This window comes from Leptidea sinapis, chromosome 5, assembly GCF_905404315.1.
Source record: "Leptidea sinapis chromosome 5, ilLepSina1.1, whole genome shotgun sequence".
In the NCBI taxonomy this organism is placed as follows: Eukaryota; Metazoa; Arthropoda; class Insecta; order Lepidoptera; family Pieridae; genus Leptidea; species Leptidea sinapis.
The window spans coordinates 8,783,125-8,808,233 of NC_066269.1; the positions used below are offsets into that span (position 1 = coordinate 8,783,125).

At 35.0% G+C, this 25,109-nt stretch overlaps 1 protein-coding gene across 1 annotated transcript in view; it reads left to right on the plus strand.

The window, feature by feature from the left end:
* Nucleotides 1-17,626, plus strand: part of LOC126964730 (uncharacterized) — a 39,003-nt gene extending 21,377 nt beyond the window's left edge. The window contains exons 3-6 of the mRNA XM_050808006.1: nucleotides 1,392-1,498; nucleotides 4,431-4,562; nucleotides 10,814-10,880; nucleotides 15,161-17,626. Coding sequence (XP_050663963.1) covers nucleotides 1,392-1,498; nucleotides 4,431-4,562; nucleotides 10,814-10,880; nucleotides 15,161-15,344 — 490 coding nt within the window. The 3' untranslated portion in view covers nucleotides 15,345-17,626. The remainder of the gene's footprint in view (nucleotides 1-1,391; nucleotides 1,499-4,430; nucleotides 4,563-10,813; nucleotides 10,881-15,160) is intronic.
* Nucleotides 17,627-25,109: the final 7,483 nt, after the last annotated feature.

Sequence of the window (25,109 nt, forward strand, 5' to 3'; positions counted from 1 at the left end):
TTAATGCTCACTCGTAATCAAACAAATTAAAAAAAAAATTTCAACAAAATTTGGCGTGAACCACCCTTAACATTTAGGGGGATGAACCATAGATGTTGTCCGATTCTCAGACCTACCCAATATGCACTCAAAATTTCATGAGAATCGGTCAAGCCGTTTTGAAGGAGTTTAACTACAAACACCGCGACATGAGAATTTTATATATTAGACTAGCTGACCCGACAGACGTTGTTCTGTATATAATAAATAAAATAATGTTTTTATATGAATTCGTCAATAATAATAAATCAAAAATTACTTCGTAAAATATGCACTCTGCTGTGCGTCAATAAATTCTCTCATAGAAATTATGTATGGACACATCAAAGGAAAAACAAATTTGTTGTTTTTTCCTATTTATAGCAGCATTTTCCTATTTATTCACCTTTTAAACCTTCTCTGGACTACCACAAATAATTCAAGACCAAAATTTGCCAAATCGGTCCAGCCGTTCTCGAGTTTTAACGAGACTAACGAACAGCAATTCATTTTTATATATATAGATTAAAGAATGCTACGATATTGCTAGCATTCCGTTAAACATAAATTTATGACAGATTATGAAATGAACACATTTTAACTTGACATACGGCTGGCTTTTGGTCCTATACGGCAGTACAGTGCAGATACGGCCACATTTACGGCCGTTCCCAATATTCAGTCTATCTCTTACTTGAGATAAAAATCGTAACTATCGTTGACTTCTGTGTCCCAATAAACATATCGACGGTAACTCACCTTATCCGTACACGCTGTCTGTCAATGGGACGACGTATAGCTTACCAGCGATAAAAAGTTTGTATGGAAATTGCAATTCACGCGTCCCAATATAAGGCGATAAGAATGACTTATCGGATATATTGAGACATCTTTAGATTATTGACAGCTAATTAATGACAGTAGAAGGTAGAAATTTATCTTGGTTAGAGTGAGAGAGGAAGAGCCTGCCTATCGGTGCTATATTCGTGAGAGAAAGGGAAGCAAGACAGACTGGCGCCGTAAGGCGTTACGTTACGAAGTGGTTGATCATCTCATAAGAAGTCAGTCTGTGCTGTGTGGCGGTCCTCCACAGTGCGGTTTTGAAGGAGCTGTCTTCCACGTACTACAAAGCTGTGGAATGAGCTTCCTTGTGCGGTGTTTCCGGGACGATACGACATGGGTACCTTAAAAGAAAGCGTGTACACCTTCCTAAAGGCCTGCAACGAACTGTGATTCCTCTGGTGCTGCAAGAGAATGTGGGCGGCGGTGATCACTTAACACCAGGTGACTTGTAAGCTCGTTTTTCCTCCGTTTCCATAAAAAAAGTGATCCCTTCAAGAATGATAATTTAAATATTTGTTTTTCCCCGGCAGGTCAGGGTCGGAGAAGCGGTCGGCGGTGGCCACGGTGCTGAATGGTCGCCGTCGACGGCAACCGGCGCCTGCGCTCGGTAAGGCCGTCACGCCGTATGTCGGCGTCGGTAAGCAACGTCGATACGGCTTACTATACTTTAACACTAGATGTAAGCGTGACAAGTGGGAGGCTCCATTGCACGGGATGCTAGATCATGGCTACCACAACGGCCTATTTCTGCCGTGAAGCAGTAATGTGTAAGCATTATTGTGTTTCGGTCTGAAGGGTGTTGAAGGGCTAGTGAAATTACTGGGCGAATGAGCGCAATTGTTGTGCCGCTCAGAATTTTTGGGTTTTTCAAGAATCCTGAGCGGCACTGCATTGCAATGGGCAGGGCGTATCAGTTATCATCAGTTGAACGTCCTGCTCATCTCGTCCGTTATTATCATAAAAACTTAGCTCATCGGCCTTTTAATACAGTTGATTCCTAATATCCGTATATTCGAAATATACACAAATCATTCAACACACTGAGGTGAGCGGGCGCGGATACTGAACGCTCATTGGTCAGGTAATAATCACAACTTATCGCAAATAATCTGTACCGGTTATTGTAGATTTATGTGGGATCTGTATTTTATTTGTTATAAGACTGTAAAATATATAAGGAATTAAAGTGTAACTAGTCAGTAAGTATTATCAATCGGACTACATAATGTGCGAGTTATTTTACCTTTAATTAGGAGCGGACATAGTATTAGGTTTGCGCGGAAATCTGATTGTGTCATATTTTGAATATGACATCTAGTCAGTAGCTAAAACGCCCAGACGGAATACTAAACCTGTACGTGCGTCCCAATTCTGAGAAACCCCTGATCTTGTGTATTGTTCGCAACTCGGCACTATAACTGTAATATACAGGTTGTAATTTTTATATAGTAACTATACAGCATGTAATTTTTAAGGGTGACCAGGCAATTATTTTTTAACTATTACAGATGTAAAAAAAACTGATATTTTATATAAAATATGTTTTATTAATAGTTAAAATTCTTGAAAATGTACACAAGCTTCGACTCGTGTTTAAATATAAGGAATGTCTAAAGAATAAAACTAAGAACAGAAAGACACATATTTGTAATAGAATTTTTTTAACACATGTTTAGCTTCTTTGTAATAATACAGTAATAGTTTTAAATATAAATAATACATATTTTTTACAATATGGCCACGGCATTATAAAACTCTGTAGTACTCTGTCGTAAATTAATGGAGGTCAAAGTAGGATCCACAATTATAAAGTTTAAGCTTCCAGACTAAACACATCTAATGTTACGTAAACAACTTAAACGCGACTCATCAGTTGCGTTATTAGACACTTTGATTTCTTTAAAAGAAAAAGATAATTGTGTGCTGTAAAAAGTTCAATAATTTGTTGTACCTATATGTAAAACAAGTGTACCGGCAACCGTTGTTTTGGTACATAAATTAAGTATCCCGCGCGCGCTCATTGCATATGAAATGAAATATCATTGACTGAATTACTTGTGTGGGCTTACACTAATAAAAATGGGCGAAGTATTTAATTCAATGACGACCAGCTGATATATAAATAAAACACGAGCCACGAGGAATATCTTGTAAAAAAAACCTATAACACGTTGATTGTTAAGCTCAAGTCATACTATCAAAACGCGACACCACTCCACGCCATCCAACGCGTGTCAGTACTAATCAACCCATATATTTAATACGTTCAGAAACATATATGCAACAGGCCATGTGATCACACCCCCCACACGCGGTAAAATCCAGTCGAGCTAGATCGACGTGTTGCCAGGAGTGGGGGAACACACGCTACCCGATGCGTGTTAAGCAGTGTGTTTCTACTTAACACCCGGTTACAGTTGTACGAGAACTTTCGTGGTGTATGGACGCTATTTTTAAAAATGACTGATGAACAATTAATAGAACTAGTCAAAAGATACTCGGTGTTATATGACATGAGTTCGGTCCAATATCAGGATCATAATATTCGAATACGACGGGGAAGTCTTAATTTTTTTAGGGTTTTGCACGAAAATAGTAAAAATGAAACACTTGGTGCGACTTTCTCTATCCGTCTATCTGTCTGTTCCAGTCAGAAATAAGGTGTTAATTTGAATGATTGTTTTATTAATTTTATCTGTATTACTTATGTATGCGTATACAACGCAGCTCGGACATTTATTGACGACTTTTTAAGCTTTATAGGTGATTAGGAGTCTAGATGTTAATGGTACGTCAATGAGTATAGTAAACTAATTTACATTTACTCTGATTTTCGATGTTGACGAAATGGACCATAAGAAAGCTTATTTCACGGTTTACAATTGAATTTCCGAATCCCGTAGACCCCGAATCAAACAAATAGCTTTACTTAATATCGAGTTACGTTTGTATCAAAGAAATCTTATATTTTTACGCCCACTTCGCTGTGCGAATTTTAAGAGGAAGGAATTATGGGTTTCTTAAAATAAGTACTTATAAACCATCTAGGATAAATTTCGCATCGAATGGTGGTAGTTTCATGTCGATACGATCAGTGGTTTAGGCGTGATTGAGCGTCAAACAAAGACCATTTTCATAATATATAATTGCATAAAAGTGAGAGTTTCTCGCGTTTTTTATTTTTACGAGCGCCATTAATTCTTATGCGGTGGTATAACATTTGAAAATGTAGTAAATGAAGATTTAATGGAATCATGGAATTTGGTTTTCTTAAATGCGGAAAAACGAGATTTCGTGGCGAGACCATTGCACCATCGTGGTGGCCGTAAGCTACCAAACTAGACATCATACAGAAACCAAAGTCATGACGCGTCCGAGCTGGTCGTACCATCAAATTGGTTGCGCAACCAAAAGTACACCAGTGAGTTACTCTCTTTAAGACTGTATATATTTTGTTGGTAGCGGCGACTGGTTGCGCCACCGTGGTGTCCCAGTGTAATATAGCCCTTATTATTGCGATAGATTTTCTATTCTTCAATTTTCAATTGATACTTAACAATTTTCCACAGGTGTGCTCAACGACGTGGGCTCATTCTTCGATACCCTGCGTGACAATCTGGAAACTCTCGCGTCCCTGTCTCCAGAACAAAGGTCATCCCTGTTCCAGCAACCGCCCACGGTCGTACAAGCCCAGGCTGCAGGTAAGTTCAAACTGGGGCTACAAAAATAAATACATTGATATTATATTATAATTTTACTTTTTACCAGTGGGGGGCTAATTTGCACAGGGTGCCGGCTAGATTATGGGTACCACAACGGCGCCTATTTCTGCCGTAAAGCAGTAATGTGTAAACATTTCTGTGTTTCGCTCTGAAGGGCGCAGTAGTTAGTGAAATTACTAGGCAAATGAGCCTTAACATCTTATGTTTCAAGATAACGAGCGTAATTGTAATGCCGCTCAGAATTTTTGTGTTTTTCAAGTATCAATCAATTTATCAAGAAAAGTAAAGAAGAAGTGGCAAGGAGCTCATTGCCACTCTTTTAAATCAACATTTACAACTTCATCATTTTACAAATCATTTCAAATGCATATAATATATGTAAAGTGATGCTACAAAAATACTTAATAACGCCTTACACGCTAGATAAATTTATTTTTTCGTGCTCATAGCGTTCACACGAACGACTTCGCTGACAGAAGTTAGTTATTTAATATTTATACAAGAATATATACTTAACAGGGCGTATATTTGCGAAAGATAATTCTCTATAAACACTCTATAACGTTCGCAAGAGATGGCCAAACACAAATATTTAAACTGATAATAAATGAATTTATCGAAAGATTGCAAAATAAGTTAAGACTTCTACGCCTTTTGGTCAAGAGATATTTTGTTTATCTTTTATTAAATTACCCCTCCTAGTGTTTATTTTTTTTTGTGACAGTAAGTGCGCTCGTCACCTTGAGACATAATATGTTGATGATAAAAAGTGTGAGATGCAATTGGTACAAATCTTTTATAGACATATATTGGCTAAAGGCGAATCATTTTGAAAATATCATATCAGAAAATATTACAATAAAACATTTTATTTATTAATCACACTAACACATTTGAACTAATTGAAAATTATTTCTTACTTTTTTTAACTAAGTATTAATTCCTTTTAGTATTAAAGCAATGATAATATTTTCATAGCAACGAAAAATCGACATTTTGGTGTGCGCATGCATTAGCGCGCCTCTTTTTCAAAAGATACTAGCGGGTTTCAGATATAAAAAAATCGCTAATCCTGAATGTCAGTGGTCCTCTGAACACACTGCGAGTCCTTATGGAACTATCGTGTTCTTTGCCCAACCATACGATGTGGAACAATTAGTAATTTAGGAAGGATTAGGAATTAGGAAGGGGTTATACTTCCAGAAAGAATAGGTACGTCTCACAACAATCTTAAGGCGACACTAATGCCAGCGACCTTGAGCGATATGAGTTCACGGCTGCCGGCCCGCCATCTATGTAACAAAGCCAATATTTTCAAAATTCTTGCGTGGAAAACAGTTTATATGCTTACAATCCTCGTTATTCACTACGAATCTGAATAAATGAACCTACACAAATAAAGTACAAGCTATAAGAACTTTTCTGAGAGAAGTACCAAAAAAATGCATCACGCCATGTGTTCCAAAAGTGGTAGTTCGAAAAGGCTCGGCAGTGTTAACTTTAACCAACAGCAAGCATTAGCAACCTACAAATAAGACTTAAGGATATGTGTTACAGGATTAAGAGGTGTTCCTAGCACCAAATGCTATACTTTCACCACAAAACATGTCTAAAAACACCATGTTTGCGTGTTTTCTGCTTACTCTTCGCCTTAATACGCATAAACACGGCTGCGGTTGTGTGACCTCAGGCTTTTTCTATTCTAAATCCATATAAAAATACTTATCGATCCAGCAAATAATCAAAAGTGGAAACAACTTATATTGCACGAATCTTCATGAAACAATTTTAACTAACATTTGCTGAAACAAACTACAGAGTCCCCAGCACACAGAACGCTTCTAGTTACAGACAGATAGACGAGTAACTAATTAAACTTATGTATCGGATGCAGCCAACACGAACGGTTGAAACAACCTTCATTGCACTTTTCGAATGACACATGTTAAATAAAGGTTTTGTAATAATATACCATTGGTACTAATTTAGATCGGTTACAACTTTGTGAATACATAATGAAAGGTATATTTTTTAATTTTAAAAGATTTATTGTTAGTATTGACATATAGTAGGGATTTATACTAGCGCTATTAATTCGCTGCCAAAGAACAGAAAGATTCCCTAAGTCATTCTTATCATATATTGGGACATGTGAATTGCAATTACCATACAAACTTCTATATCTGGTAAGCTATACGTCCTCCCATTGACAGACAGCGTGTACGGATAAGGTTAGTTACCGTCGATAAGTTTATTGGGACAGAAAAGTCAACGATAGTTACGATTTTAATCTCACGTGGGCCACAACCGGAGATGACTGAATATTGGGAACGGCCGTAAGTCGACTTCATAAAGTCACAAATTCATTCAGGACCTCTGCATTGTTTGTATATGTTTTTACAATAAGGTCCCTGTTCACATACACAACTTACCTTTAAACGAATATAAATCAGTTCTGAAGAAAAACTTGTATACAAAAGGGTACCACAAAATATCAGAATATTTGGATATAGATACCCCTTGGGACTGAGTTGCTGGGGTGTTACATGTCTGTCTCAGATTGATAAATGTAAATATAGTTAGATTATCAACTATAAGTTATTTATTCTAAATTTAAACAAAATGTCAAATTGTAAGTAAAGGCATTTAGTGAGTATCGCATAATATAATTATGTAGATGAACATTATTTTTTGTTATATGAAAGAGTTCTCGTGACAGGCATCGTCATGCTCGCTGAATGCCACTGCTTGTGGCGGCGACGTGGGGCGAGTCGTTCCCTTCCCTAAAATATGGACGAGGGAGGCGATGGCTGGTCCATGAACTTGTGGCTTCATGTTTTTTTTTATTTCGTTTATTTTCTAAAAAATAAAGTTATTATTTATTTTGTTATTTAAAATAAATAATAAAATGCTCGCATAATGCCTTTATTTATGGTATGTGTGGATTGAGGCATCTACTGTATACTATATGTATTTACTCAACAACTATAACTATGCTTTTACTTATTAATTTTTTTTTTGACATACTCGTGTAAGGCATTTAGTAATTGACGTTTGAGAATTTTGTAGCATCACTTTGCATATATTGTAATTGAAATTATTTGTAAATTTAGTTGAAAATAAGAACTTATGATTTCATTATGTTTTGAAAAGAGCAACCTTAGAGTTCCTTCCTCGTTCTTCTCTAAGGGAGATTTCCTTTCGAATGAGCTGTATGAAAAAATTACATATTTCGAGTGTAATGCAATTTACCTGCGAAATAAAATATTTTTGATTTGATTTGAATCGATACAGAACTGAAGGAATATTGGATCGAATTGTGACATGCGATGAAAAGTTCATTCTTTACGATAACCGTAAACGAACAATGCAATGGCTGAACCCAGGTCAAACACCGCAACAGGTCCTAAAGCAAAGCTTACCAATGGAAAGGTAGTGGTAACTCTTTGGTGGTCTCAGCATGGTGTTATTCACTATAGCTTTCTCCAATCTGGTCAAGGAAAAACGGCAGATGTCTACTGTGCTAAACTCCGAACAATGATAGCAAAACTAGCAGTGAAACAGCCCCGATTCATGAATCGATCATCACCATTATTGCTCCATGATTACGCGAGACCTCATACAGCACGAGAAACTGTTTTAACTCTACAGGGACTGGTAGAATTAGAAACCATTCGTCACCATCCGTATTCGCCAGACCTTGCTCGTACGGACAACCATTTTTTTCGTGATTTGAAAATCTTTCTACGTGATAAAAAGATTTCTTCTCAGGAGGCAGTACAAAATACTCTCACACAGTATGTCGAATCTAGACCACCACAGTTCTATCGCAAAGGCATAAATGGCCTTCCTTTTTAATGGCAGCAAGGTATAGATAGTAATGGTAATTAGTTTGATTCTCGTAATTGCATTAATTTTGTGAATATTCGCCCCATATACATACTACATCTGCTTTGCTCTTTCATTTGCTTCAACCGTCACTACCTACTGCCGAAGGTCCTGTTTTATAGTACAGGTATTAATTCAGAATTCATTACACCCTTTTATTACAATAAAATTTTCAGCTCTGAGTAGTGAATTCGCTATTTCTTCATTCTCTTTTCACAACATGTTGAACTTAAGTCTTGACTTCAAGTTTACCTTTTGCCTCAGGCTCTTATTGGTTTTTATATTACGAGGCTCCTCGATATTTAATATCAATAACATTTTTATTGGACATAAACGAAGTTTCATCTACGTAAGTGATATAAAATTTATGTACTGAGTAGTTTAGGAGTAATGAAGTGTTATTAAAAAATAAGAAGTTTCCTGTTGCGCCAATTCGTAATTTGTATGACTTGGATTGAGTGTAGCGACCTTAAGGCAGGTACACATTTGCATTTACTGATTTTTACCATGGTATATTTAATTTTTATTTTCAACACAAATTTTATCATCCACATTTACTTCTATAACTTTATATTGATCCCTAATTATATTATTCATCGATATGTCTCTCAATCTAACGCTACATACTATGCAAAGCTCTCATCTTGTTTCGATCGACTGTGTTTTTTGAAGTTAAAGAAGTGTAAGAAGTTCTTTTAAAAAAAATGCTGAGAGTGAAATTTTAAGATGCGCACGCATCACTGTAACAGAAAAGTGACAGGTCGAAGTTGGTTCCTAAAATTTTCTGACGTTTGTGTCATTCTTTATTATTTTTTGTTTCTTCGTCCATTATTATGACAGGCAAAGGGTTCAAGCCCATCCGTATTCATTATTTAATAATTAATAATTGTCAATGCCATCTTTGCAAGAAACTGTTATTTTCACTGATGTGGCGGACAAACAAGCACACATATGGGTCACATTTATGGGAACCCCAGAGAAATCACAAGAGCGTTCCAGACCTTATAAAGCGTCAAATTAACGCATAGACAATTCACCTTACCTAAGCCTATTACGCCACCTACGCGTCATAATCAAATATAATGTACATGCATATTGTGTGTCGTTGTAGGTGAAATAACTATTTTTTTATGAATAAAAAAAGGGACGAGACGAGCTCGACGTTAAGCTGATGTTTATCGATGCGACATGCCCATAACAATGCAGAGCCGCTCAGGATTTTTGAATAACCCAATAATTCTGAGCGGCACTACAATTGCGCTCACCACTTTGAGACATAAGATGTTAAGTCTCATTTGTCCAGTAATTTCACTAGCTGCATCGCCCTTCTGACCGAAACACAGTAATGTTTAGACATTACTCCTTCAGGGCAGAAATAGGAGCCGTTTTAGTACCTATAATCTAGCCGGCATCCTGTGCAAAGGAGCCTCCCACTGGGATGATGAGACTTAAAATCCTATGTCTCAGCGTGACGAGCGCTAACTTTGGGTTCAATCAAGAATCCTCACAGATATTGCATTGTAATTCGTAGGTCGTATCACTTACAGTCAGTTGACAGAAACATCACTGAACGTCTTGCTCGTCCAGTTTCTTTTGCTCATAAAAATTTATATATTTATGAATTCAGTAAGGTCATTCAGAACGTATGGTGCATTAGTATTAGAATAGAATCATTCCACATAATATCACGACAAAAGTTTTATATTTTCAAATAAAGATTCTCCTATAATGTATACCCTGCCTTAGGCCACTATAAAAGACGCGACGCGCGTGTCAAATACATCATGAGGCAACGCTTAAGGTCGTCTATAGCGTCCGGAAGTGGGAAAACACGTGGTGTTTGCCAGGGTATTGTTTTAGGTCCGGTTTTCCTGATACCTTAGGAAAAGCGTATAAGACGTGTCAATCAATAATTTATGTGCTTCTCTTTGTATTGTAATATTTAGATTGAATAACAACTCTTTGGAACTCTCAAGGACCCCCTTTGGGTAAGCAAGAAGCAATACAAAGCTTGAATTTACTAAATAATAGTGTATGCATATACATATATAATTAAATATATAATTCTACTATATTATTTTAAGATGGCTAAGTTGTTTTTAAAAGATAGGCTAGTAGTATTTTTATCAACTTCATGACGTTTACCTAGTGTTGTTGCAATGTGTTACATAATTGTCACTCTCCTTGTGTAAATAAAAATACTTCTTGTCTATTCCATATATGTAGATATGGAATATTAAAACAGTTATTATAATTATGCTGGGGGCACCAAGGAACGAAACTGTAGTATCGAAATTGTAGAACCTATAGACTCATAGAAATTAATTTGTTTCTGTTTCAAGGTGGTGGTGGCGGCGGTATGAGAAGGATTCACGCTCTCCGACCTTTGAGACCTACTGGCAACATCAGGTGAGCATTACCCTGTAATAATTCGCGTTCATATCGTTATAAGTTTAAAGGTAAATAGCACTTCCTAATATCGAAATTAGGCTCGAAATCGACTGAGGTCGTCATGCCTCAGATCGACTCATTCGTATCACCGTGCGTATTTCGAAATGCTTCAGATTGACTTACTCGGTACGCCACGGGGTACCCCTCGCACTGTTAGTCTATTTTTAAGAGTAACCATGTCATGTGGAGATTTAACATTTAAATGCAACCTTTAGTCAAAATATGAAATTGCCGTTTTATTGAAAGAGGTATTTCGAATTGACATAGAACCTTCAGGGTTTGAGATTCTTGAGTGAAACTTTTTTCACGTGGTACCTATTGTTGCGTAGCAACGCTTCGAAGTATATGACGAGAGTTGTCCAACTTCAAGACATTGTTAATTTCAACAGCTCCATCAGCAATATTCAAAATATATAGCTCAGCGGAAAAGTGTTTACTTTAGACGCTGAAGACCCGGGTTCGATACACCTACCAGTGTATGGAATTTTTTGGGTTGTGTAAAGTTAATGGAAATTTCTAGTAAGTTCAGGATCAAATCGAACAGAAAAAAAGGGATGGAAAATGTGTAAGCAGGATAAAAATAGTTAAAAGAATTTTCTAGTACAATTTAAATTTAAAGATGGAATGGGGGAATCATTTTGAAAATGGAACAGATCCGGGGGTATATAAGCCGTACTAAGCGTGGCCTACGGCAGTTCTAGTTCTGACTTTAAAGTGTAAAGAAGAAGAAGAAAAGAAGAAGTAGTGAAAAGTGGAAGTGTTCCAAGAAGAAGAAGATAGAAGAGACCTAGTGTTCGGTGCAGTGTGACGCGTTGAAGGTACTGCCGCCCACAAAAGGAACAGCGGCAGACCGGCAAGTGCAAGTTCAGAAAAAGTGAACGCAAATAAAGACTCGTTCCTATAAGCGGAGTATTATTTCCAATCCCGGACCCACTCCCGTGTCGCTATGTAGGTTATCTTTTAAAAAATGTGCAACATTCCATTTTCAGACATTCAGCTGTTTTTTTTATTCAGCTTATACAAGAAAGATTTATACATCGCAAATTCGAGTGATTTTGAATACGAGTTCCGACGCGGAACTAACGTGGCTGTAACAGCTCGCAATATCAATGTTGCGTTTGGAGAAATGCAATGCTAATGAACGCACCGTGCAATTTTGGTATAAACGGTCTCATGATGTAAACTTTGATTTGAAGAACGAACCACGTGGAAGACGTCCACCACCCGTATTTGCCAGACCTTGCTCCATTTTTTTGGTAATTTGGACAATTTTCTACGTGATAAAAAGTTTTCTTCTCTCCTCCTGGCAGTACAAAATGCTTCTACACAGTTTTCCAAATCTAGATCACCACAGTTCTATCGCCAAGGCATAAATTATTGTGATTAAATAAATATGTTAAATTAAAAACATAAAACGGCAATTTCATACTGGTACCCCTTATATTTAAATATAATTATGAGTCGTAGCTATAACAAAGTAAATAGCTTTGTAAGTAAGTAATATAACACACAATGATGTGGTCGTTGTTGACCAAAGCTAGCGTATCAAATTACTTCATACGAACGGTTTTATTGTCCATAGTACAACTAATAGTAATAAGTTTTTTTTTTTTTTTATTTATTTACTCATATTAAAAAAAAGAGTACAATGAAAACTTAAAACTAAGATGCGCCACAGAAACCTGTGTAGGTTTATGTGTGGTGCAAATGCATCACTTCGCTCGCAACTACTGTACTTAAGAAGTATTTATATCAATATTTTATTATTATACATAAGAAGGTATATTGTTAAATAACAAAAGATGAAATAGAAATATAAAAAAAAAAATAACTTATAAACATAAATATTAAGAACTGTTAACACCAGCCATTACATCCCCTTTTCCTCTTAGTGTATACTGCATATTGTTAAATGCGTATTTACACGAATTTTTATTTTTGAGGATGATTGTGTATGTACTTCAGGTAAGTTATTTAATATGTTAGGTAGCATGTATTATAATACAACTAGCAGTTGCTAGTTTCGCAACTAAAGGTTTTATCTCAATAAAATGTTTAAGTAGGGCTAACAGAGAGAGTTGTCATACTAAAACATGTAGGGCTGGCGTGTCAGCAATTAAGTTGGCATAGCGACATCCCATTCTGCACGGACACACGCCAAGAAAAGGCAGATATTAGTTGGATGGTTTTGTCCAGGTTTATTTTATAGAAACTCTCTATAATTCCGGGTCTCTCGATTGTTTCTTAACAGTTGACAGTAGTATCTGAATGGTTTGGACTTTTCTTATTATTTAAGTCAAAATCTGAGGATTTCGCCATACAGATGTCATATTCACATAAATCGAATGAAGATGGTTGTTCATGTATTTTGCTTAGTTTTTTTTATTAGAAAGGTGCATTGTTCACCAAGGGAAGAGCGTTAACGATTCCTACTACTACACAGATACACAAGAGTAGGAGAACCTTATGAAATCTTAATATATATATTTCTTGTGTGCGTGTGTATGTCACTCAACCTAGACGGCTGGACCGATTTTGATGAAACTTTCTGTGTATCTTCAGGTGGATTCGAGGATGGTTTAGATTCACAATTGAACTACCTCCTAAACGGCTGGACCGATTTTGATTATATTTTTGTGTGTTCCAGTGAATTTGAGATTGGTGTGTGCCGTCAGGTGGATTCGAGAATGGTTTAGATTCACAATTAAACTACCTCCTAAACGGCTGGACCGATTTTGATGATTTTTTTGTTTGTTTCAGTGAATTTGAAATTGGTTTAGATTCTCAATTCCGTCCATATTATATAATTCTCCTGCTCATGTGTATGTTGGTGAACTCCTCATAACGGCTGGACCGATTTTTCAAATTTAAGACGTGTGTACAGGACAACGTCTGTCGGGTCCACTAGTAACTATATAAATTACATTAATAATTTTTATGTCAAAGTACCTACTCAATAGTCAAACAAAATATAAATTAAGACAACATTGGTTAAATCAATGACGTATGTATAGAACGTCATTGGGATAAATATATTTATCCCGTTCTCAAACTACGTTACAAATTTATTTTCGAAAAATTCGTTCTAAATTTCATATTCGTTACAAACTGGACACGGTTACTATATTATGGTTATTTTGTTATCTTGATGCTTTTGTGTTGTTATCTTCTTATTTATTATATTTTGTGCTTTTTTTCGTCATTTTATTAGGCTTTGTTGCATAGATGATAATTGTCATTTACAAACTTGATTATGGTTTGCCATAATTGGCATTCTTACTCATTACAAAATACTTCAAGTGCCTCAATTGTTTGATATTCTATTCGTATTTTTATTAATTATTATACGATCTATTACTTTTTAATAACAATTTTATTGAAAGGAACATGGGGGAACAATAGGGCGAGAGAATCTTCAATCTGATCTACATTCTATCTCACTCTCACATGTCCGGAAACTTCATCTCTTGTTCGATGTACCCCAATATCAGCTCGAACTCTAAGGCTGATCTATAGAGCGTATTATTCTTTGCTCAGATTTTTCTTACTACATAAAACTTAGCTGAGTATAAGCTAAGTATAATCTATGATTTCGTTTTTATAGTCATTTGACCGATAAACCGAACCGCGTGCAACGCTGAGCAGCACGGTGATCATTATAAGTGATCTTATAGATACTGTGGCTCGATCGCTTGGCATTGTGTATTTTCTACCGTATTTATCACGAAGAAATGCCACGATGAATAGATCATCGTTTTCGAGAGAGACTACGATATTCCTACGTCATTTTCCACCATCACAACACTCACACAACACGTCTTATAATACGAAATATAAACAATTTTTGTTATGTTTTAAAGTGATTACCCTTATAGGATTAATACACAAATTAAATTTGAAAACAAAATTTTATGAAGAAGTTTAGATTTACAAGAGCGACATCTCATGTCAATTTTCTAATATGTAAATATTGGGATTGAACAGGTTATCAACTGTAAAGTAGATCCTGTAGATGAAGCCACAACCTGAGAATTGAACAAAGCATACAAGATGTTATGACGATACGTCACTCGAACAGTTAGCTCAGTTGGGAGAGCACTCGCACGGAACGCGAGAGGTCATGGGTTCGAGTCCCGCATCGTTCATAAAATTTTGTTTTCATATTTTATTTGTGTATGAAATATAAATGAAGTGTTTGTATTCGTTGTAGATCGTATAACAGAAGATCAGACCTGGAGGCGTTCAGCGGCTACCCAGCAGCAAACCATCATGACCCTGGGTTGCTGTGGACTGGTCTGGGCCGGTAGACGATTCACCAGGATATTGCTCAAGCTGTTTGAGCCGTCTGCCATTTGTTACGAATCTTCTGTGATCTATCAATCTCTAACTCTTCAAAACTACCATTTATGTATTGTTTTTTAATTATGCTTAGGATTCGTTTATTTTATGTTTTTGTTTCCCTAACACAGTTTCTGTGAACTTAAAAGGGAAATCCTTTAAATTATGATGTGTGTGCGTTTAGACTTTTGATTTCAGTCCGTCATAATTTTCGGGTTTTTTTCTAAATTTCAAAATGTTTATCTCGTTTCCGAGAGGTTGCTTATATTTCAAATCAGTAAATAGATACTCGCCCATTCTCTTACATACCTACTAGGTCGTCTGTTACATCGATATAATTAAGTTATTTTGATAATTATATAATATTGGCACACATTTATACAAATTATTAAGACCCAAGCTAGGCACAGCTTTCCTGCATAACATACTTAAGCACATAATATACCTAAACACATCCATGACTCGTAAACACCAGTGGAAGGCTCCTTTCCGCATGATGCCGGCTAGTTTATGGTTACCGCAACGGCGTGTTTTTCTGCCGTGAAGCAGTAATGTGTAAGCATTATTATGTATCGGTCTGAAGGACGCCGTAGCTAGTGAAATTACTGGGCAAATGAGACTTAACATCTCATGTCTCAAAGAGACGAGTGCAATTGGAGTGCCGTAGTAATTGTTGTTGGTATTTCAAGAACTTTCATCGGCACTGCAGTGTAATGGAAAGGGCGTATCAATTACCATAAGCTAAACGTCCTGTTTGTCTCGTCCCTTATTGTCATAAAAAAAAAACATTCATACTCTGTATGATATAAATATTTGAACCGGGGTTTTAACGCAGCAAAGTACTCCGCTTTTCCCCGTCCTCGAAGGCTGTACTGACGTCGGGGCGGATCCTAGGCGGACTGTGAAATATTTCGTCAGTACAAACGGCTTTCGTCACTTTGTAATACGCCTGATGTGAAGGAGAGATGTTATCCAAATTCAAATATTTCTTTTCTTTTTCAAATTCAAATAACTTTGTTCAAAACAGAATTCAAAATCACTTATTGAACGTCAAAAACTACGATCCATTCAAAATAGACTGCCTCAGACCTGAGAAGAACGGGCGCAAGATACTCAGCGGTCTTTTTTTTATAAAAATATGGGTTACAATGTAATATCCTACAATAAACATTAATAATTACAGAGCCTGCCAGAGATGTCCGCTTCATTACCAGTCTGTGGTATTATTCCTTAGTAATTTTTTCCTTAGTCGTGTGTTCACTGTCCGAATCAAATCTGAACCGAATACGTGTTTTACATTGCTGCTGATTGACCAAGAATATCTTAAGCAACTAGAGTAAATTCCGCAATGTATAGATATAGCAGTCGAAGCTTATTATTGTGCATTTTGTGATATTATGTTCCATATTTCAGCTTTCTTTTTGACGACGTGATTTGTCTTTATGTATAGAACGTCACTGGATGAGAGAATGGATAAAATTCATTATTATGTTCTTATGTCACCGAAGTTTAACTGTTAGAACACTGTTACCACTAATACTGCTAAAACAAATTCCTTTATGGTACCCAACCATTATTGCAACCTTTCGGAAACGCGCGACACATATTGATTTTATTCAATAATGAATTTTTATAGTACCTAAGGTTTAAACTTATAGCTTAAACACATGGTCGGACTTGGTACGGAAAGACCATCGGACAGTCTGGTAGGCGCCGCGCACCAATTGGTCCGGCATCGTACTCGGTACGGTCCGGACAGTATTATTAAACATTTTCTGCGATTGACCATCGAATATTATCCACTACCAGACCATGTCCGATGGGTTGGCCCAGTGTTGCCGTTCCATAAGATTCGAAGTGTCTAGACAGTCTCTAAATTTCCTACAGATTATGAAAATAACACACGTATGGAATCCGCTAGATGTCGCTAAACTATCATCATGTTTAGCTGAGTAGTACCTTGAAAAGAAAAATCTGTATTTCTTGTTTATAAATTTATATTTACATATTTTACAATTATTATTAGGTAATAACAGACAAAATAAATAAAAATCGACTTGAAATCAAATCTTTATTTTAATTTCTGGAGTTGGAAGCAAATTGGATGGGATTTTTATACATTTAACAGAATATTAATTGAGATGATATCCTATTGTTACAATGTAAATTGTAATAAGGCCGAACTTCGGCCGTACCAAATCCGATCATGTGTTTAGGGTATAAATTTTTAAAATTAATTTAACATGTTATAGTATTCACAAGTATCTTATTTCATATTATATTACAAATATATTTATAACATTAAATAATACGTAAGTTATTAAATAAATTACAAGTAATATATTATAATCTATTGTTATATTGCTCCTTACATTATATTATTAATATCTATCTAATAATAAACAGATAATTCAAGACAAGTTGGTTTTATTATTTTTGTCAATTTCCTATTCTAGATTATATATGAAAACTTTGTGAAGGTAATAGTTAGCATTTGTCTTAAGTTCATGATCGACATGGCATATACACAGCCTTGGCACAGGCTTAGGTCTAATTGGGCTGCCAGTTGCAATCACCAGCCTTAAGTTTTAGTCTAATGCTTTGGTCTATAAATTATAGTGTAAATGGTGTTCACTTTTCTAAGTCTCTAAATAAATACCTCTCACTTAGATTAATGATTACTATTATTATTAACCATTATATTATTCGATTAAGTAGATACCGCACTACCTAAGAATAATAGCTTTTTTATTAAAACTATTAGATGCTTGTGTGCGTGCCATCTTGACACTCAATGGCATTTTTCAAATTATGTAACATGCTCTTCATGTTATTTTACATTGAAATTATTAAAATAGTAAATACTTACTGATGTATATGTGATCCCAGTATCTTTCTTGTTTCTTGTAGTATTATTTTTACAAAGTTTTACTACGCAACCTGGCATTTTAGTTTCAATTATTAGCAAAGTTTAACAGAACATGTGGCACGTCAATGTCACACATTGTTAGAGATTGGCTCGAGTGTGCCCACTTGGGCGCAGTATTACTTGCCGCACTTTGCGACTACGCCTGCGGTATCTAGTTGGAGCGCAGCGGAGACCAATCCTTAATCTAAGCTGTGTACTTTTAAAATACATTTAGGAATCCTCAGCAATAGTTGTTATTACATATCGACACCGTCAAAATTTCTGCTGTCAAAGTATTTCGGTTTTGATACTCACGGTAATTCAAACAGACAGACAGAACGACCGACACTGGAGTCTGACTATAGTTCAAAAAACTTTGAATTTATTTATTTACATATTTACTTATTACTCCAACAGTATGAGTACCAATACATTTTCTTAATAAATAACACAGATACCTTTTGTGTTTATCATTACAACATAAAAGATCATCAGCCGGAAGACGTCCGCTGCTGGACAAAAGCCTCCCCCAAAGATTTCCACGACGATCGGTCCTGCGCTGCCCTCATCCAACGGCCATCTTGACCAGATCGTCGGTTCATCTTGTGGGGGCCTACCATCTGCATCTTCCGGTACGTGGTCGCCATTCAAGGACTCTTCTGACCCACCGGCCATAAAAAATAAAAAACATATAAAACATATCACACTTAATTAGTCTTAAAGTGATGTTATATAGTAATTCAGTAATTATAACCTTCTACTTAATAAAAAAATTGTGAGATTTAATATTTAATTTTATTCGATTAAACGGTTGATTAGCTCATAAATAAACTTCTAATCTTAGTACCTACTAGCAAATTTTATTTTACTTTCATTAATAATATATTCTAATGGCAAATTATCTCTTGACTGCTAGTATTTCTGCTTTCACGGATGGTTTTTCACTTTCCATCAGATGAGACCGTTTTCCCCTAAATAATATGAAACACTAGTCATACATAGAAATCTTTAAGTGAAAAAAATCTCGGGGTTACTTGAAATTCCATGCACCAAAAACCAACGGATCTTCCGAATTTTCGTAATGATATCTCTTTTCTAAGAAAGTATTTCAAATTGAAAATGAAAAATATTTATTTCAATATCAAAAATACTAGTGGATGTGACCTTCTATTAAGTGAGGAACACCTGTGACAGAAGGCCACGCTCTTCCATATCAATTAATATTAATAGTACCAAAAACTAGGGATCACAAGTCTATAAAAATATAATGTAACAAAAGTAATATATTATATTTATATTTTATATAGCTAACATCGTAAAAAAGTCAAATTATTAGTCTATGGTTACGATGTTGTTACGATAAACGATATGGAATACGAACATTTGTTAGAGTAGGGTAGGTGCGATATATTTATAATATCGTATCGTTGCGAACATATACTTGTCGATTTTGCGAGTAGACCTCCTGGATGTCTGTTTGTTTGTGTGTGTACATGCATGTGTGTGTCATTGTTACTTTTCGTAAGGCACTTATTAAGATAATTAAAAATATTATATACTTAAGGAAGCGTTTACGAATCCGACAAAAATAAGATATTTTTCGGTAGAGTTTGTGATGAAATTAAACTAAGTCTAACAAAACTAAAAATTGCCACAAATAGATTACTTCTTTATCTCCAATTAGCGGGAAATGTTTGCTTTGAAATTTTGATATTTTATGTCGTAAAAACGATTATCCGTTACAACTTCACACAAAATTGACAAAATGGGGCTTCATTCAGGATCAGTTTTCTGCTACCACTTACACAATTTTGGCTCTTAAAAATAATGTAAGGAAAGCAGATATAATATTTTCAAAAACACGGGAAATAAATTAATTAATATCTAATAAATAATCTCAGAAAAAAATAAAAATGAATCGTCTAAAATTCATATATATTTCTGATAAGCATGAGCTTTAAAGTGTGGTATTAAGGGTTATTTTATGTTGTCACTCCGTACGCATTGCACAGAAAGATCTATCGAATTTATATAATCGAAATAACCTCAGTCCGCGCTCGGCCGCCGTCGTGGGTAGACACTGTGTCGGTAGTAAGCAGCAGCTCGTACTCGGAAAGATCGCTGTACGAACATGAATATTTTTTATAAGCTATACAATACTGTCTTTGATACTTTACATATTTTGTACGCAGTCAGATTTTCAATAAATTATGTTTCTGTATTTTTTTTGAAGAATTAGTGATTTATAAGTTCATCTCTAGATATTATAAGGTCTAATCGAAATCCAAGATGGCGCTTATAAAATTGGTAACTTTTCTTCATGGGTGTCATTTTCATGGTTTTCGGGGTCAACAATAACGAATATCGGGTCAAAATCGAAATCCAAGATGGCGCCTATGAATTTTACCAAGTTCTCTTCATGGGTGTCATTTTCATGGTTTTCGGGGTCAACAATAACGAATATCGGGTCAAAATCGAAATCCAAGATGGCGCCGATGAAATTTACCAACTTCTCTTCATGGGTGTCATTTTCATGGTTTTCGGGGTCAACAATAACGAATATCGGGTCAAAATCGAAATCCAAGATGGTGCCGATGAAATTTACCAACTTCTCTTCATGGTTCATTTTCATGGTTTTTTAATAATATTAATTAATAATTAAAAACTTTATTTGGTTCAAAAATACAGAAATATTATTACCAATAACAATATTATGGACATTACTGAACCAAAATGGTGTCTAGTCAGCATTATGTTGGGAATTTTACTTCTCAACGATGGTATTCTCTAGAAACCGAGACACATACTTTGAGAATTAAATATTTATATATTTATAATCCCCCAAGTCTACTGCTACCATAAACATTGGCAATAAATTTATATAAGTATATATATATAAGTATATATATATATATATATATATATATATATATATATATATATATATATATATATATATATATATATATATATATATATATATATATATATATATATATATATATATATACAAAAAATAATAAATAAAATTAAATCTGTTAGTAACTAATACACTTCTCAATTTAAGGAAAATATTAATAACATAACATTAAATCATAATATCATAACATTGGTAAGTAATCGGCAAAATTTTTCTTATAAGTAAAATAACAATAGGTTTGAATAAATATTAGATAAGTCATAACTTTGACACTTTGACCGTTTAAACAAAATAAAATATATCCATAAGACATCAATAAATCACCTATAAAACCCAATGATGTTCTATACACATGTACATAAATAAATTTAAATGTTTTATAAAAAAATGGCTCTGTCGTAAATCCTATTACTCCACTGCAGAATATCTAAATGATCGGACAGCCTGGGACTAGATTGTGATTATTTTATAGCGATAGAAATGACTGTACAATATTCTATATTTTTATTGAAAAGAGCGCAAAAAAGCGGGCCTAAATCGAAATCCATGATGTCGCCTATGAAATCTACAAAATTTTCTTCATAGGTGTCATTTACATCGTCAAAATTAGAATTCATTCATAAACTTAAATTATCTTATAAAAGGCCTGTCTAACAATAATGCACAAACATGCTAAATTAATTCTTCATTCCCTAAATATAGAAATATTTACGTTTCGACTTTTCACTCACAATATGTACAAAACACATTCCGTTACCAATCTAATTAAAAAATCTCAAAATTTTATTTTGAAAGACCTATCTAATTACCGGAATATCTCGGATACGATACCCATATTGTTGAAATAATAATTTTTCGCGGCGGCCATCTTGGATTAAAAAACAACTGCGTTTACTGCCATCTGAAATTCTAATATTTAACTACTAAACGAATACATCAACCAATTATCAAAAATACAAAGGTATTAAAAAAAAAAATTCAAACTTGCTAAAGTATCAAATTCATTTGATTACCGCAATTAAGTTTAAGTACGTGTATATGTTTGAGCGGTGTCAGTGTAGTGGTGCTATTCGATACCTCTCTGTTTTGAGAACGCGTCCTTAAATATTTACTCCATGTTCAATTTTAACATAATTCATAGATTTCAACCAAGTGGTTATACTCCGTCTACATTCCACTTTGTTAAGCGTATGGGTCTCGAGTTTATCATTTATAAGGTTATAGACATGTTCTGATTGTTTCGTAAACTGTCGCTTTGCAAAACTGGTGTTAAAACTTAGTATCCCTTAGTACGAATCTGGATGTAAAAAATATTGTAGTTGATAGAGGTTTAGTCCACGATTACAATGATACCACTCTTATTACAAGGTAATGCACCGTTTTCGAGAAAATAACGAAAAAAATTCTAACCTACAACAGATAAATCACGTAAAAAACACTACTGACATCGCGGCGGGAGGCTAGAAACTGTCATAATAATAATAATAATAATAATAATAATAATCATTTATTTCAGGCATAACCCATAGAAAATACAAATTAAAATCAAAATTACAGTTAAATTACAACTAAATCGAATTAACCAACCATGCAAAAAAAATTAAATTAAATAAATTACAAATTACTTACTTATATTAAATATCTTATTTTCTATTTTTATTAAGATGGATGTCCATCCATCTTTTGAAAATATCGTTATTATATACATTGTTAGAGACAGTCATCAGAATTCCGTTGGTGGAGCGTCTCATTCGATCCCAAAAAGAAGCAATTCGTGTGCGAGTTATTGCGAAGAAGTCGGGCACTCTCGCTCTCGCAAACATACTTGCAGCACTGCAATATCTTGGAAGTTTCATAAGAGCTCGATAGGAATCATTATATTGCACTCTTAGTGAACTTAAGGTCTTGTTTGAATAATTACACCACAGTTGGCAGGTGTACATACACAGGCAATAAGTTTTAAATAGTGTTGTTTTCACCTCATTGCTGCACTTTGCAAACCTTCGTGCTATCATGTTGCTACGTACCGAGAGCGCCCTTCGCTCCCTCTCAATATCGCAGTCGTCTTTCAGATCTTCCGTTAAGATATGACCTAAATATTTGAATTGATTTACAATTTTTACACTATTCTCATTCAGATATACCCCAGGAATATTTTCTGGACCCTTTCCAGATTTAAATACCATAAACACGGTTTTATTAACATTATACTTCAATCCATGACTGTTAGCATAATTTTCGCATATTGATATTAATTTACGTAACCCTTTGATGTTATTAAAATTTTTGTTGTTTTTGATGTAATGATTTTGGTTTCTTCCTAAAATATTTGGACAGGCAAAGGGTTTAAGCCCATACAGCCATAAATTGTATGAAAAACAGTGAAATGAAATGTAAAAAATAGTCTATGACAGATTAGACGGCTTCATCAATAATTATTTTTAGATAAAAGGAAAACATTTATAAAAGGGTTTATTGTTCATGTTCATCAATCCCCAAACATCTATCGCCGCTGCCGCGGCACGCTACGCTCGGCCCGTGCGTTGTTTTAACTGTTCTAACATAACTTAACCTAACCAATTTTAATCAATTGTAGTTGATAGAGCTTTGGTCCACGATTATAGTGCTACCATTCTTATTACAACGTAATACACAGGTTTCAAGAAAAACCAAAATAAAGGTCTACCCTCCCCCCTCCCTAATTTGTTAATGGGGGGAAACGCCTACTATTTGGTTCTGGCACTCGTCGGCCGCTACCGCGGCACGCTACGCTCGGCTCGTGCGTTGTTTTAACTGTTCTAACATAACCTAACCTAACCAATTTAAATTGTAGTTGATAGAGCTTTGGTCCACGATTATAGTGCTACCACTCTTATTACAACGTAATACACAGTTTTTATGAAAACCCAAAATAAAAGTCGACCCTCCCCCCTCCCTAATTTGTTAATGGGGGGAAACGCCTACTATTTGGTTCTGGCACTCGCCGGCCGCTACCGCGGCACGCTACGCTCGGCTCGTGCGTTGTTTTAACTGTTCTAACATAACCTAACCTAACCAATTTTAATGAATTGTATATGATAGAGCTTTGGGGATTTATTACTATTACTAATTTATGGCTGTATGAGCTTGAACCCTTTGCCTGTACTTATATTTTAAGAAACCAACATCATTTTGTGACAGTTTGATTTATCTGTTTTAGGTTAGAATATTTTTCGTTATTTTTTTGGAAACGGTGCATTACCTTGTAATAAGAGTGGTATCATTATAATTGTGGACTAAAGCTTTATCAACTACAATATTTTTTACAACCAAATTCGTGCTATGGGATATTTATTTACGTGATTTACCTGTTTTAGGTAAGATTTTTTTTGAGATTTTCTTGTAAACGGTGCATTACCTTTTAATAAGAGTGGTATCATTGTAATCGTGGACTAAAGCTCTATCAACTACAATATTTTTTACATCCAAATTCGTGCTAAGGGATACTTAGTCCAACCCAAAACTGGTCTTAACACTAGTTGTCTTAAGTTAAGAGGGATCAGAGGGCCTACCATCAACTTTTAATAAGCGATGCGAATCCGATGCAGTTCAGTTTAGGTACCTAAACTGAATCACTAAAATTCGTACCATTAAGTGCCTTTTACTGAATGGCGTTTGGATCGCTTTTGAAGAATAAACGAAATAAAACTGCGTTTCGAAACCTAAAATGAAATGATTTCAGCGTATTTTTTTGCGTAGAAAATACTAAAAATACATTTTAAAATTGCGCTTTTTATACTTATTAAATAATAGTAATATAAATAAATATAGTTCTTTGAATTACAAATTAAATGTTTGCTTATGTGTTTTCGTAAAAAAAACGAGTTATGAACGCACCTCCATTGATGTTTGATTTGACAGGACCACAGAGTACATTTTTTTAATTCTTTCTTGCGAACAGGCTATAGCCCGGGCCCTTACTGCATCGTCTTTTCGTTATTTTCATTTTTGATATTTATTTTCAGTATTTTGTTTTAGAAAA